Source organism: Coloeus monedula, assembly GCF_965178545.1.
Source record: "Coloeus monedula genome assembly, chromosome: 1".
NCBI lineage: Eukaryota > Metazoa > Chordata > Aves > Passeriformes > Corvidae > Coloeus > Coloeus monedula.
The window spans coordinates 48,946,652-48,963,260 of NC_138781.1; the positions used below are offsets into that span (position 1 = coordinate 48,946,652).

General features: G+C 39.4%; 1 protein-coding gene across 1 annotated transcript in view; it reads left to right on the plus strand.

Annotated features, from left to right (window-relative positions):
* TRANK1 (tetratricopeptide repeat and ankyrin repeat containing 1) overlaps positions 1–13,384 on the plus strand; it is a gene marked incomplete at its 5' end in the record, with an annotated part of 39,334 nt that extends 25,950 nt beyond the window's left edge. Inside the window, 6 exons of the mRNA XM_082289280.1 lie at positions 3,375–3,478; positions 4,934–5,066; positions 5,923–6,068; positions 7,085–10,161; positions 11,737–11,838; positions 12,782–13,384. Coding sequence (XP_082145406.1) covers positions 3,375–3,478; positions 4,934–5,066; positions 5,923–6,068; positions 7,085–10,161; positions 11,737–11,838; positions 12,782–12,894 — 3,675 coding nt within the window. The 3' untranslated portion in view covers positions 12,895–13,384. The remainder of the gene's footprint in view (positions 1–3,374; positions 3,479–4,933; positions 5,067–5,922; positions 6,069–7,084; positions 10,162–11,736; positions 11,839–12,781) is intronic.
* Between the last annotated feature and the right edge of the window lie 3,225 nt (positions 13,385–16,609).

Here is a 16,609-nt window from a genome sequence, read left to right on the forward strand (position 1 = left end):
AACTGGGAAAATCATACAGTGGACACAAAGGGGTCCAGGAAATTTCAGGAGCATGTTGTAGACAACTTCTGGGTACAAGTACTAAAGCAGCTGACTAAGGAGAGGTGACCTCCTGTGTTTGTTGTTTGTGAGGAGAGGCGCACTTGTGAGTAAAATGGTGACTTGTGTCTGTCTTGGTCACAGTGGCTACAAAGTAACTGAGTTTCAAATTGTTGTCTATAGAAGAAAAAGTCTTGCAAACCTTTGACCCTGGATATGGGAAGGGCGGACTTGTTCTCCGGAAGGAGCTAACTAGTAAGGTCCCTCGGGAATTCATGAATGCTAGGCACTTTTTAAGGGCCATCTCTGAAGAGTGCAGAAGCAGGAAATTCCAAAGTGTCAGTAGCCAAGCAAGTGTGGCAGAGTGGCTTGGCTGAATAGGAATCTTCTTCTTGAACTTAGGGGAAAAGGGAAAGTGTGTGGACATTGGAAGCAAGGGGAGGCGACACAGGAAGACAACAGAGATTCTGTTTGTCACTGTAGGGAGAAAATTTGCATGGCCAAAGCTTGAATAGAGTTCAGGCTATCCAGCACTGTGAAAGACAACAAAACAGTTATTTTAAAACACATTAATAGCAGAAGAAGGATTGGACATAACATTGGTCCTCTACTTGATGAGGTCATTTACCTCACAAGAAGGGACATAGGCAAAGCAGAGACATTTAAAGCCTTCTTCACCTCTAACACTGGTGATGTGCTGAAACACTGTGACTTGGGGAATGATAAACTCCCAGCTGACTCTGCATTAGTTTGAGACTGCTGCAGCTGGATGCACATAAATCTATTGGGCTTGATGGGATTTGTTCCAGGTACAGAATGAGCTGGCCCATTTTATTGTAGGGCCCCTTTCCATTGTTTTTCAAAGGTCTTGGGAGTCTGGAGAGGTCCCAGTCCATTGGAAGCTGGCAAATGTCCCAGTTTTCAAGAAGGGTAAGAAGGAAGACCCTGGTAATTACAGGCCTTTCAGTATCACTTTGGTGCCTGGTAAAATTATGGAGGAGGTTATTCTGGGAGTTACTGAAAATAACACTTGAGAGACAATGCCATCATTAGTCCTAGGCAGCATGGGTTCACTCTCAGAAAGTCCTACTTAACCAACTTTCCTTTTGTGACAAGGTCACTCATCTAGTTGACCAAGAGAAGCCAGTAGATGTGGTACATTTTGGTTTTAGCAAAGATTTTAATAGTTTCTCTCACAGTCACTCTTCATTCTGGATGAAATGTTCAGCACACAGCTAGACAAGTCCATAATACATTAGGTGAGAAACTGGTTGACAAGTCTGGCTCAAAGAGTTATAATAAATGGGGTTATCAAGTTGGGGGCCAGCCACTAGTTGGGATTCCCCAGTGCTCAGTTTAGGGGCTAGTGCTCTTTAATGTTTTTATAAATTATTTGGACATAGGAATGGAGTGTACATTAAATATGTTTGCCACCAATACTAAATTAGGAGGACACTAAATTGGGAGGAGCTGTTGATTCTCTCAAGGGTGGAGAGGCCCTGCAAAGAGACCTTGACAAACTGGTGGGCTGTCACCAACCATATGAATTTAACAAGTGAAGTGCTGGTTTCTGCACCTAGGATGTAGTAATCCTGGTTATACATTCAAATTAGGGAATGAGAGGCTGGAGAGCAGCCCCACGAAAAGAGATCTGTGAGTTTGGGTTGATGGCACGTTGAATATGAGCCAGCAGTGTGCCCTGACAGTCAGAAAGGCAAACGGTGTCCTGGGTGCATCAAATACAGCATTGTGAACCAGTCAAAGGAGGTGATTGTCCCTCTCTGCTCTGTGCTGATGCAGACTCACCTTGAGTACTTTGTGCAGTTTTGGGCACCACAATATAAGGACATCAGACTATTAGAGTGTGTCCAGAGGAGGGTGACCAAGATGGTGAAAAGTCGTAGAATCATTGAATGGTTTGGTTTTGAGAGACCGCAAGAATCATGTAGCTCCAACCCCACTGCCATTGCCATGGGCTGCTCTAGAGGACACTTCTTAAGAAGAGCAGCCGCTTGGCTTGTTCAGCTTGGAGAAGAGGTGGGTGAGGGGTAACCTCATCACAGTCTACAACTTCCTCAAGGGAAGTGGCAGAGGAGGAGGAGGTCCTGATCTCCTCTCTTTGGTGACCAGTGATAGGACATGAGGAAATGGAGTGAAGTTGCATCAGACAAAGATCAGATTGGACATAGAAAAGGTCTCTTCACTGAGAAAGTGGCCTGCCACAGGCACCCCAGGAAAGTGATAATGGCATTTAGCCATGAGTTCAGAGTTCCAGAAGCATCTGGATGACACTTTTAGTCATGTGGGTTTGTTTTAGGTAGTCCGGCAGGGAGCAGTAAGTTGGCCTCTGTGATCCTTGTAAGTCCCTTTCAATTTGAGATGTTCTGTGATTCTGTGAAATAAAATTGTAGATACTTTTTTGATCATGGCAGAGGGAAAGCTTCTGTGTTTTGCTGGTAACAACATATAATTCTTTGAAGGGAAAATAGGTATTTATAACAAGGCAAAACCCCAAAATAATCAGCTGCTACTATACAGACAGTCTTTATTTCCCCTTGAAAATAAAAGGCAATTTCCTAAATGGACAGAAAAGAGTTTAGATAAAAAACCCACTCAGCTAAAAAAAACCTAATCTTGAAATCTGAAATGCATTACCTATATTATCTGCTAATCTGTTTTCTTTATAACCCTGATCTTTGCTTGTCAATGCTACCTTAAGAAGACATTATCTGACGACTTTGGCAGTTCTACGAGTGGCTTGCAATGTGCAATTTCCAAACAGAAGCAACACTAAATTAATGGATAGAATAAAGAAATCATGGTGTTGCAGAATAAGCCTGATGATAATGAAGCAAAGCTCGCTAGGAGCATGGCAACTCCTGGTGTTTCTGTTTAGTTTTCACAGAAAGAGCCCAGTATGATAAAAGCATTGAGTAAATGTTCCTTGCTTTTTGATTTCACTTGCACATGTTGGTTTTCTTCACTTTTATTAATATGGGGCAGCTGCCTGGTGACTTACCAGTTAATGGTTTAGGCTATCCTTCAAATTGCATATGGTATTTGTTCTATCAGCTTACCAGGAATTCTGCTTTCACTACTTCCATGGACAATATTGTAATTAATATTCTCATTTTGCTAATCGCATGTGGACTGACTTCAAAGCTTTTCTTTTTGTCCTAAAAATATACCACAATGTTTTACCTTTTCCTTTTTCCAGGCACCCTGCCAGTCTTTCTGCTTTCCATTACAGTGACTGTAAAATTAAGTATTGCTTTTATGTGATAAGCCATGGGCTGGATGCACATCTGTGAATGCTGTGTGTGATTTCACCCCAGGTGGCCGCCAAATGTTATCAAAAGGGAGGAGCAGCTGAGAAGTCAAAACTGGCCCTGACACACGACGCTGTTCTCAAAGTGCACGCGAAGAAAGCCAGCCCAAGGTAAGTGTCAGTGCGGCCGAGCGAGTGCCACTCTGTGGTGCCAGACCCCTCGGGGGTGCAGGGGACGAGATTCACACCACAGCTGTGGGACCGGACCGGAGACGTCGGAGAGCAGTGCAGGAGGGGTGTCTTTATGTGTCTGTGGGTTGCAAAAGAGATTTAAGAAATTGGAAGGTCTCGCACAATAGGATCCAGGGCACTGCTCCCTATGGAGAGTAGTGGAAGAGCTGTCTGAATGAAATGTGGCCCTTGCAAGGGCTTACTGGTTGTGTGAGAGAAAAGCAACAGGATTTGCATTACGTCAAGAGGCTTTATGTCCTTAGATATGGGTAGAAGAGCATATGCCATCAGCAGTGCTCAACTTCGGTTAATCCCACTGCATATTCACTCAACAAAGAAGAAGGAATGGTGGTGTACATTGGGGAAGAAAAGCTGCTAGCAAAAGTGAGCTTTGGGTAAAATTAGTGTTACAGTCAATTTAAACTAAACAAGCTGAACTAGATCTGAACCATAGGACAGTTTTAAAGGAACAGATTTTGAGATGAATCATTTAGTTCATGATTTCAGCTAAGTAAAATAGCTCAAGGATTTGACAGGGGAGAGAGTTTGCAGTTTCCTGAAGAGGCTTGGAAACTCTTTGGGACTCATCTCAAATAAGACAAGAAAAAACTTAATGGAGAAAGATCTAGACCGAAGTGAATCAGTTCCTGCTCCTGCTGGGGAGACCAGAAGCTAGCAATGATAGCAGAAGGGGAAAGGAATGACGAGATCAAAGGAAGCTGGCACACAAGGGGGAAGAGGGAAGGTCTGAAGAAATGCTGTTACTGGAGTTAGTTGAGATTTTATCTTCCTTAATTACATGCTTCATGTTAGTGGCCTGGGTTAAAAGTATAAGGATGCTCATAAAATTTCATGATTGTAGAGAAATTGTTGATGGGACTGATAAAACTTTTTGTGAGTTCCCTGTATGCTGGGGTGCTTGTCAACTGCGTAAAATTTGAGGAGAAGGAATTTGGTGTATTAGGATATGTTGACAGAACATATGTAATAATGAAGCTGCCAAAGTTGATTTTTTTTAATAGAGGTATTAATGCTGGTGTAAAAAGCTTAAGTAAGATCTTCATATGAAATGTTCTGTACAGTTCTGATTCTCCAGGCTTGGTGCTTAACAGCAGAAAGGAGACAAAAAGTTAAGAAAAGAGAAGCAGTACAAAATCACAGTACTATACATTACTTAAAAAAACCTCAAAAGAGTCTGCCAGAGCAGTCATATTTTGGAACAGATTTCTGGACAGAACAGTGTCATCCCAAAATATAACTAATTGTAAGATCATAACTCATCAGGTAATGTGTGAAGAATAATGTGTGATGTCAGTGTTGGTTGGATTCAGTGAAGATCACAAGATCCTAAACTTAATTTGGATGTTAGTGGTAATTTTCTCTTACTTTCTACAGGGAGAAGCAGATGGAATATATGACATTGGCTAAAACTTACTTGGAATGTGGAGAACCAAAACTATCACTAAAATGTCTGATTCAATCAAAAGAGTTCCGTCTTTGTGCAGAACTGTGTAAAAAATTAGGAAAGGTATTAAATCCTCACCTTTTCACTTTCCTTTTCCTACAGCTTGTTTTCCTCTCCTATTACTCAGAAAGTATTAGTATCTTTTTGTGTCATGGTAATAGCTGAATGAAACAAGCTCTTTAAGTTGGGCTGTTCAAAGAGAATCATTTGTCAGAGGATAGGCAGAAGAGGAATGAAGTGGAGAACGATGCAATTATGAAGGCTGGCTTTATTTCTTTGGCTTTCCTCAAACACCATCATCAGTCATTTGCAGTCAAAAGTTAGTGAAATGACTGATGTCCTGAAACTTAAGCTGTTGCTTCATTCAGTACTCTGGTGATACTGAAACTTCACTGATTACAGCCATTTAAATGGAACCTTAAAACTTGGAAGTATTAGTGTGTTAACAATATGTAATATTTTTTATTTGCAGTGTATTTCCACTAAAAGAATGTAAAATAAATGTTCCCATATATTTGAAGTTCAAGGTACAAGGCTAGGGTTCTCATTCTGCATCCATAAATGTTTTAATTTAGTACTATCCATTCTGACAAATTTGTAAAGCATCAGAAGCATGTGTGGTGTTTTCTAACAACAGGCAGAGCTGGGTTGATAGAATTATTTTGAAAATCCTGTATAATACCTTTCATTTTACACTCTAGTTTTTCAGACACAAATATTTTGAGGTTTTTTAAAAATATTTTGAAGTTTTAGTGATGGTTACTTTAACAAGTATTTGATTACATTCAGATAGTTTAATTACATTTTATTGAAGTGCATTTCTTAATGAGACACATGATGGAATGACAAGATTTATTCTGTTCCTATAGTTTTGACTGTTTACAGCACTTCAGTTTCATTACTGACCTCTGCATTGCAGATGAAAGATGCTGCAGTTTACTATCAGAAAAGCCAGTGCTACAAAGAAGCATCTGAATGTTATGAACTAATTGAGGAGTTTGATCTGGCCATTAAAATGTATTGTCGGGAAGAACTCTACGAAGAAGCAGCAAAGGCCGTTGAAAGGTGTGTCTTGCAAGATGGTATTGGAATATAATTATCTTTTCCATTTCCAAATTCCATATAATGCAGCTGGTTCACTGGGAAATTTTCAGAAGGGTTTTGTCTGCTGACTTTGTTTTACATAAATCCTTTGTGATGTACCTTTAGTAATGGTAGCTGCTTTTTTGAAGGATTAAAGCTTCTTTAATATGTAAAGATTGTTTGATGACCAAAAAGTTCAAGCATTAAAGGCACTTTACCAACTAACAAGTTTTTAAATCAGCCCCCCAAACCATTCATGCAAATTTATCAGCATAGACACAAAAAATCTGCACTCTGAAGTTTATCATGAGAAGATGATAACAAAAAGCTAATGATAATTTACTCACCCAACAGGAAAAATTACTCGTTCTCAGCTTGCAGGAGAGACTATTTCACAAAACTGGCTTAGGGGATACCTTAATAATTTTACATCAGCCATTAACAATGAATTACTGAATATTCTAAAGTGCATGTTACGAAAGATGCAACCAGGTGTTTTGCTCAGACACTCAATAAGCTACAAAGTATATGCAGATATGTACAACAGACTTGAAAGAATTCGCTCTAAACTGACAAGTTTATGTAAATTTTACAGAATATTGTATATATTGACCCATAGAGAATTCACTGAAACTCATATTTATTTATAAATGGAAGATTAACACTGATAAAATGTGTTGAAATAATTTTTACATTGATTTGACAGTGTGGAGAATGCTTCACTAATGCTGTAAACCTTGTGATCTTGTTTGTGCCAGAAGTTTTAATAATCGTGATTCTGACAGCCTCATGTTGTAATTAATTTCCTTCTGTAGATCTTTTAAGATGATGTGATCCTCTTTTGCCTGGCTGGCATATCACATGAAACAGTTGGCCTTTTTGAAGGAAGGGCTTCTAGGAGCAACTGTTTGTTTAATGGCTCTTTTTTTTATTGCAGTGCTTTTTTTTTTGTCTAGATTTTTCATCTGTGGTAGTAAATTGATGTATCTGTATTTCAGATATGAAGATATGTTGAATGCAAAAGGACAAATGGTTTCCAAACTCTCCTGTACAGCAAATCAGTTGTATTTGGAAGCAGCTGCAAAGTACCTGAGTATGAACAGGACTGAGGAAATGATGCAAGTCCTCTCAAAACTTGATATAGAGGATCAGCTTGAGTTTCTAAAGTCTCGTGGATGCTTGCACCAAACAGCAGACTTACTGAAAAGGAAGGATCGCCAGGAGGAGGCTGCAAAGTTGATGAAACAACACGGGTTTGTTCTGGAAGCAGCCAACCTCACGGCTATAAAAGAGTTTCGCGCATCGTGTTTGCTTGCTGAAGCGCGTGCCAGGCTGAGTCGTGGTTCAGAATTACACCTGGGGAACGTGGAGAGCATCCTAAGAGAAGCCCTCGAACTCTGTGAACAAACCAGGCAGAAGTCTGGCATTGCTGAGGCTGTGTTTTTGCAGGGAGCTCTGAAAGGAGACTTCAAGAAGCTGAGCAATGCGTACAGGCAGTTCCTATCTCTGAATCATTCTGCTGGTGCAGTTGAAGCTCTCTTTGCATTATGTCGCTGCAACTGTCCTAGTCAGAACATCCTCTTCATGGCTATACCTGGCTTAATGGCTCTTCTGAGTCTTGTTAGCGGTCTGAATAAAGCATCCACCAATGCAGAGAAAGATATGGTGAAGTTATGCTTTGCCTATTTTGGGATTGTCCCAACAGGTGACAGTTGCCAGGTGTCTCAGAATGAAGCTGAACCCATTCTCAAGTTTTTGTTAGACAAGCTAAGTCTAAAAGAGAGGAAGGCAAAAGGTGATTTCTCAGTAAGCACAGAGAAAGTAAAATCAGCTTTGAAGCAGCACTTGTTAAGCAGGTTGTGCTTTATCACCCGTGAGTTACTGAGCAGGAAGTACCCTGATATTTGTATGAAGTTCATTGCCGGATTGAACTGTGAAGATGAAACCTGTGCGGGTTACCACAAGCCCTTGTTGCGCCGTGAAGCAAAGACAATATTTCAGTGTAAAATGCATCTGGTGGCAATAAATGGACTGTTGTTGGAAGCCACATGCACTTTCCCTAAAGAGCTACTGAATCAGTGCAAAAGCTTCAAGGACATTTTGACTTCTGACAAATATGCATCATGTAAATCCCTCCTAGGAATGTTTTTTCCCAATCATTTTCATTTGAGAATACTGTCTGAGAACCCAAAGGCATGCAAAGAAATATTGCAATTCAGTAGTATTATTTCCAAACCTTGTAGAGAGATGTTGAAGAAGTACATCACATATAAGTTTACTAATGAAGACACTGCAGCCAGAAGAGAATCAACTGACTTGTGGCTAAGTGCCATGAAAGTTCTTATCTTATCTTCAGGATATCCTGGAGAATTTGAGAAGCTTCTTTTTAAAGAAGAGGATGATTATAACAAAGAGCTAAAGTTTGCTTTGGCACAGGCAAAAAGTTCCCCAAAGAATAAAGGCCAGGGAGAAAAGACCAAAGGAATAGAAGGCAGACATGGTATGTTGCTACCTGACAAAAATGCTGAAAATGCAGGAAGAACACACTTGTGCTTCATTCGACTTCTTGAAAATTCACTCGAGCAATTCTATGTTCACAAGAACCCGGAAAACTGTAAAAGATTTTTTTTCCGTTTCATGAATGTCCTGATCAAGAAATGCACAAGATACCTGATTCCAAGCATAGGAAATACGGTGATGTTGTTGGAATTCCAGTATATTCTCTGCTGTGCTGTCCTGATGCGACTCTCCAAGAACATTATTCTCAGCCTTCCAAAGAGTTACATTGCTCTCCTTTATTACTGGGACTTTTTGTTCAGACGCAAGGACCATTACAAAGAACTTAAAGACACATTTTCTATTATACAGGAGTACAGACCAAAGGACACAAATACAGCTGTATACCATTTCAGATCTCATCTCTGTTACCTATCAGAAGTCTTGTGTGGTGTTCATGGAAGGTTCAATGTCCTCCTGGATGCATTCAGGGATCCCAACTGCATAACTTCAGGGGAGTCTGAGCGGACAGTAGTGCTGTGCTTAGTGATGTTACTGAATGCTGACCAGGTGCAGAGTTCTAAAGATAGATCCCTCTTACGCCACCTCTTTCCTGCAATCAAGGCGATGCTGGAATCAATGAGAAAAGCCTCTCCCTCTAAAGTACCTGGAAGATTGCTGAGGGTCGTGGAACAAGTGAGTGATGCTACACATGTAAGAGAAGTTGCTGCAGGCCTGCAAGAGCTGCTGACAAAGCGAGATGAAGAGCACTTGGTTGACTGCCGCTGGAAGTGGGACACTGCCTACACTCAGGGGCATTCACCTATACGGGGCATCCAGTATGAACGCGTAAACCTTGACAGATTTATAACCTCTTTGGATGAAACAGAATATGCTGATGAGCTGGAAGAGGAATTTGAAGAGGTTCATTGCTTAGAGGACCAAAAAGATCCCCTGGAAGTCATTGCACTCAGCAAGCAACAGAAGCAAGAGCAGAAAGCATCTGCTCAACGCCAGCTGTATCGTGTGTTCCATTTCATTTCTCTATACATGAAGTGGAAAAGAAAGGCCCGCTCCAGAGTTCATCCTGTTGCAATGAAAGAAGAGGAATTTTTATCAGAGATATTCAAAAGAGCAGATATTGACCAAACCCAGTGTGACCTCTGTGGAGTCAGATTCATCCAGAGCTCTGAGAACTATTTCAGCCGGTCAGAAAGCATGGAGGCAGACACTTCTGAACCTCTGACACCAACAGAGAACAGTGGGGAAGAAAAGTTGCATGCAGAAGGAAATGCAATTTCTGTGGCCAATGAGGCCTACATGGAGCACAGAAACACAGAAGAACACACAAATAACCATGCTGCCTACAGACACTATGCCGAGTTTTTCAGAACAAAGATAGATCCAATAATACATGATGGACTGGAAGTAGCGGAGGCCATTAGAGAAGGGGGTTACACCCGAGACCGTTTGGCATATAAAGAAGGTTCCAACTTATGCCAGAGGAAAATCAAAGAGAATATTAAAAAAATTTCAGATGCAGTAGAGGAAATATATGAGAAAAAAGCCTGGGCTAAAGGTAGGACCTTTCCAGTTTTCTTTAAACAATTTAATATGTAATTTTTTGGCCAGACCTCTAGACCTGACAAAACTCTGTTTGAAAATCTTAATGTGGTCAAGAGAAAGGTACTTCAGGTAGCTGAGGAAAAGAAGAACTGAGAGAGCTGGAAATACTGAAAATGTATTCTAAACTCTTACAACTTAATAAATTACATAGTACAGGTACAGTGAATAGTAGTGATTTTTTATAGGTAGTAAAGTGAATATTAACCACATGGTCAGGTGTACTGTGTTCTCTGAATGTACATAGTTTTACAGCAACTTCACATTTTTACTGACAGGTCATCTTTACTAATTTTTCTACTGTTTCTACTGTTTCCTATTTACTTCTTCCAGGCACAGTAATTTGGATATGCAGGGGTAGTAGCATGGTGGGAGTACCTGGAGTCTTTGACTAAGGGTATCGCTGACTATTCTGCCCTTGAACTTGTAATTTTGCTAGGGCTGAACAGACATGGATACTTGACTACAAATCTGTGCTGTGTCAGGTACTCAAAGGCCACCCTGGTATTAAAAAGTTCAGTAAATTACGGTGCTTGAGGTACATATTTTGATATTAGATTCCCCCCCTTATATGCTTAAAGCATTATTCTATGCTGATTTTTGCAAGCAAAATTGAATTACTGAATGAGTGGCCTAGAAGCAAAATTGTTTGGTGTACTTACTTCAGGAAAGTGACAACTTAAATCATAACATTGTTACTGGCTTCAGTTGTAGAAATCCACCAGTCCTGTCAAGTTGTCATTTTGCCTGTGATGTCTGACAGTAGTGAAAACCTGTAGTATTTGATATGTTCATCAGCTCTGATCAGTGAAATACATTAAATAGTAGCTAAATGTTAGGTTGTGCTCATCATGTGTAAGCTTTATCTTTAGTCCTAGTGGAAAGTTTTAGATACGGATGAAGTCCATGAAGTTTTGCTTATTGTTTACTTGGCTTTCTGCTCAGTGAACCATGATAGTGATGAATAAGAGATGTAGTAGGCTTAATTAGGTAATGGTGAATTTCGTTATGACAATTGCTTGATGAATGTTACCTTGTTCTTCCACTCAGTGAAAATATATATACAGAAATTATATAAGTCTCTGAGATTACTTTTTCCTCTCTTTATAACAGGCATTTTTCAGGTTCTTAATGGTGCAGTTCAGCAAAAGCTGCAACATCTCAGGTCCATGTTTTACTTTGATTTGTATAATTTCAGAGAGATAACGAAAGTCAAGAACTTTAATACCCAAAAATAAAGTAGAATGTTTTCAGGATTCAGATGTAACTCAAAAAGGGCAGCACAAGGATGTAGAACTTCTCTTCTGACAGTGCTAGTAATGCTGATTGGAATGAGGAGTAATACATGCATGATCTTCATCCACACTAGTGAAATATGCCCCATATGAGATCACTGGTGACCGTGACTTCTGGGTTTGCAGCATCATCATCCAACATGGCTCTGTGTAACGTCATTTTGTGCTTGACCTGTAGCTGCTGTCCATTTCTCAGCTAAGTGTTCTCACAGAATGTTAACTGTGCTCCATTACAGCTGAAGAAGTAATAACCACACACGCCAACAAATTGGTTGGCACCATTGATGACGCTCGTAAGTGGCTGAAGCAAATGGACTCTCACAGGATAACAGAAGAAGGTATGTTTTAAAGCTGCACAGCTTTCTGTGCCCACTGCTGAACAGTAGTGGTCTCTAAGTGTCACTTCAGTCTCCCTGTCAGCAGCATTGCAGATATTCGCTGACCTTTGAGAGGCAGCCCCACAGGGGCCCTCTGGGAAACATGAGATAACCAGGCTTTCCTCAGTGGCTCTTCAAAACAGGGCAGCTGGTTGCAGGGTGACCAGAGTGGAGCAAGCCTTCTCGCTGGCCCTCGGTGGATCCCAGCTTGTGTTTGTTTCTTTTATTTTCACTTGCATTTCTCTAGGTTTCGTACAAAAAGTAGCATACATTGGTGCAGTCTATTGCATCACAGATCTCTGAGGGCATGTTTAAGACTTCCTTGTGCCTCCCTAAATGTTCAGGTTTAAACATATGTTTAGGTAGTGGGATTACAACAATTGCAGAAACAGGCAGCAATGAAGTGATCAGACTTAAAAAATGGACCATATGTAAAGCATTAAAGTAGCTCAATTTTAGAAAAAGTGGTTGTGATTAAAGCCTTGTGTTGCATCTTCTTATTCCAGCAGATATGGGTAATAAGACTGGAGGTGCTCTTGTAGTCCCAAAAGCAACCTTAGAGTCTATCTTGAAAGTCAGCAAGCAAATGTAGTGTCTGCTGAAACGGAATCTTGAGAGAGAGATGAGACAAACTTCTTAGAAAAGTCAAAGGAAATAACAATAGAAACAGATTATCAGTGTGAAAATTAATTAGTAGTACAGCAAGTGTCTTAGCAGTTGCTGCTTCCTTGCAGAGCTCTTAAGCACATTGTCATATTAAGCTAAATACTTCTTAAACATGATTATGCACATATGAAGGTATATTACTGACATATAAAATAGCAATGGCATAGCTTGTCATGCTGTTAAGAGCAAAAAGTGTTGGGGTTTTCCATTCTGCATTAATTTATTGTTTTTAATATAGGCTTGGTGCATGATGAAGACTTGGAAAATGAAGTGGAAGATGAAATTATGGCTTTTGAAGAACTTGTCCATAAAAAAATCTCAAGGAAGAAAGGAAGACATGGGAAACTATAATTTGAAAAATTATTCCAGATGGCTATTTTATCCTCTTAACAATCTAAGTTTAGAATGAAAAATTTTTTTAAAAAATAGAGGGATGGGATCAGAAATGGGAAGAATCTGAAGAAAAAGAGCAGCTTATGCTGTGTTTTGTTTTGGGTTTTTTTTATTGCTTGTATTGTGTCAGAATAATTACCTATGTTATAATAATGTAATTGTTAAAACCTATGACTGGACCAATTTCCTTTCAAACCTTTGTGGTAGCTTAAAAGTAACAAAAGCCAAAGAAATAAGCAAGTAGAAAAAAATATTAATGTTCTGACTTATCTCAGGGGTATTTTTCCACTCAGTCTTTTTTTTCTTCTTCCTTGTAAACTTGCATCATCATTCTTCTGAGCTGGAATCCTCAGAAAAATTGATTGATAGTTTCTCTGATTTTGAGTGTCCTGGTATGTTTAGAACTTTTTGAGTCTTCAGGTGAGATACTTACAGTATCCCTCTTTTCTATTTTTATAGACAAGAAATCTCTAAACACATTCATATTTCTGACAGTGTATATTCTTCTGATTAGATAGGTATGAAAGTTAAGGGTTGTCTTATTTGATAAAGTTTTGATATAAACTTCTACCTGTACCTGTTGAAAAAATGGATAATCTTAATTTCAAAGAACGTTTCACATTTTTAGTGCTTTGTAATTGTAAGGTTTAATTGATACATTTTTGTAATGTATGATGTTTTTATAAAACCTATAAAATTTTTAAAATCACTTGATCTTGTCTTATTTTTTGAATGCTTTCCAAAAGCCGTATGAGTGGGATTTGTAAATTGGGTCCAGAATATCAGTTTGTTCTGATGGGATCTCAGTGGATCTCCAGCATACTGTAGTGTGCTGGTTTTGGCTGGGATAGAGTTATTTTCTTCCTAGTAGCTGGTATAATGCTGTGTATTTGAATTTAGGATGAGAATAATGTTGACAACACACAGATGTTTTGGTTGTTGCTGAGCAGTGCTTACCGTAGGTCAAGGACTTCTCGGTTTCCTGTGCTCTGCTAGAGAGCAGGTGCACAAGAAGCTGAGAGGGAGCATGGCCAGGACAGCTGGCCCCAACTGGACAAAGGGACACATTCCACAGCATAGAAACATCTTCTCAGCACATGAACTGGGAGGAGGTGGATGGGAGGGGCTGATCACTGCCAGGGAGGGGCTGAGCCTCAGTCGGGGGAGTGAGCGATTGTATTGTGCTTCACTGTTTTTCTTGGGTTTTATTCCACCCTCTCTTTTTTTATCTCCCTTTTCACTAAAATTATTATTATTGTCATTAGTACTGTATGTTACTTAATTTCAATTATTAAACTGTTCTTATGTCAACCCACAGGTTTTACCCTTTCCTCTGATTCTCCTCCCCATCCCACAGGGAAGGTTGGAGGGTGAGTGAGCAGCTGTGTGGTAATTAGTTGCTGGCTGGGGTTAAACCACAACACGTAGTCTCCTTTAGTAACCCTTTTATTTAAAACATTTGTGTGTTAAACATAATTAGAGTATTATTTAGTTGTTGAAATATTTTGCCTTTAAAAGGGTTCCTCTTTGTATACATAACAAATTGCTTCAATAATTACCTTTTGTCAAAAACAATCACTTATTATTATGCTCAGTGTTGTGGAAATGGGACATTTTCATGGGTAAAAATGAAATGCTGCTGTAGAATGGAGCTACGTGGGTAGCAGTAATAATTTTCTATTGCATTGTAAAAGATTCTTTCCAGGTGTTTCTTCTTAAAGAAGTCTTATTGCTTAAGCAAGCATTTAGAAGATAGTTTAGAAACATACATTGATGAAATGTAATGCAAGTCACTTGCACTGTACAGAAGTCAAGAATTAAGAAAGCTGTATCATTAATGTAACAATTTGGCTTTGTTTTCTGTTATAATGGGTATTTTGCAGAAACTTTTCCTGTTTGGTTTATCAGCTTCACTGTTTATGTTTGTGGCAGTAAACACTACCTAAACCTTTTAAGGACAAATTACAATTTCAGAATCCTGGCTGGCCACATTTTAAAGACCTAATGATTATACTTTTTCTTTCTCTTTATGGAAAAAAACCCCAACTTAAACGCTATTGTGAAATACCAAGCAAAGGGGGAACAAAGAAAAAGAATTAAGAACAGAAGTTGCCAAGAACTTAATCTTGGGTACCTTTCCTTGGGTACCTGTGATCCTTGATGTGGTTCCATGCAACCCACTGGTTTTTCTCTGACTTTGAATCAGCACTCCCAGATGGAACTTAATTCAGTAACATATGAAATACTGACTGCTAGACAAAAAAAAAATGGCAATTCAAATTTCAGAGGTGACAGTTTCAGAGATATATTAGGTCAAGATTTCAGTAATGTTCAAGCAGAGATGGGATATCTAGCTGGATCTCCAGACCAATATCACTGTTTTAAGGGTTTTTGTCCCATGTGCTGATCTGCATAAATTAACATGAACCTTCCCTTTCCATGGCAGTCTCTTGAGATAATAGTGATCTCAGTGCATTAATCCTATTTACATGTTACATTAGCAAAATGAGTTCATCCAGATATACCCTTAGGTTGTAGGGATTTTTTGCTCTATTTTTTCCCTTTTTTTTTTTTTTTTTTTTAAATCTTTCCCACCTCTGGTGGAAGCCCCAGTGTTCTGGCATCAGCTAATGCCTATGACTCAAAGGGCTTAAGACCCACGACAGGTGCCTTGGTATGTGTGAGATGCATATTGCACTGAAACCTTGGAACTAAGCAGTGGATGCAGGCTGTTGAGCTAATCCACCCACTTCTGCCTGTCTAAGCCATGTTGAAAAGAATTTTGAAAAGGCTTCAAAAGCTCAGAAACTGGTGACTTAAAATCCCTCTCCCTGGTGATACAAAAATGACACCTAAATGAAAAAGAAGAACAAACTATTTGCTGCAGTTGGAAGATGGGGTGTGTGGTCCTAAAGAAGACCAAGTCTCCAAATTTCAGACTCTCCAACAAAAAAAATCTCCTGCTTGCTTGAATCTCATATTAATACAAAGGACTGTGTGGTAAATGATGTGTACTTTTCATCTTTTTCTTTTATTTCTCTTAAAAACATTTTTTCATTATACTGCCAAACCAATACATGCCCACAGTTTTATTCCAAAACACTTTCCTAACAGTCAGCTGTTACAAACTCTGACTCAGCAAATCATTTAAACACTTGCCATTTTTTAAGCATTTGCTGTCATTCCTAAAGGGAAGCCTGTTACCTCTGTACTTACTGAAAATATAGGAGGAAAGAAATTGTCTTATCTCTGTAAATAAATTGAAAGGTTTTCCTGCCATTAACCCCTGTAAAAGTATTTGCTGAAAACCAGTAGGAAGCACCCTTCATTACCATGAAAGGGACCACAGCTGTTGCTACCGAGCTTCAACCTTTTTTGTTGGAGTATTTAGAAAGTCAAATACAGAAAAAAAGAGCTAAAAAAAATATAACCAGCAACAACGAAGTGGCAACTAAAATAATGATAGACAGGGACACACTACTGTATCTGTATTCACTGAAATGGTTATTGCTGATCAACACAGGAAGGATGTAGACCTGCTAGAATGAGTACAGAGGAGTGACATGAAGATGGTAGGAGGGCTGGAACATCTCCCATGTGAAAACAAGCGTGAGAGAGTTGAGATTGTTCAGCATGGAGAAGAAAAGGCTCTGGGGACACCTTAGAGTATCTT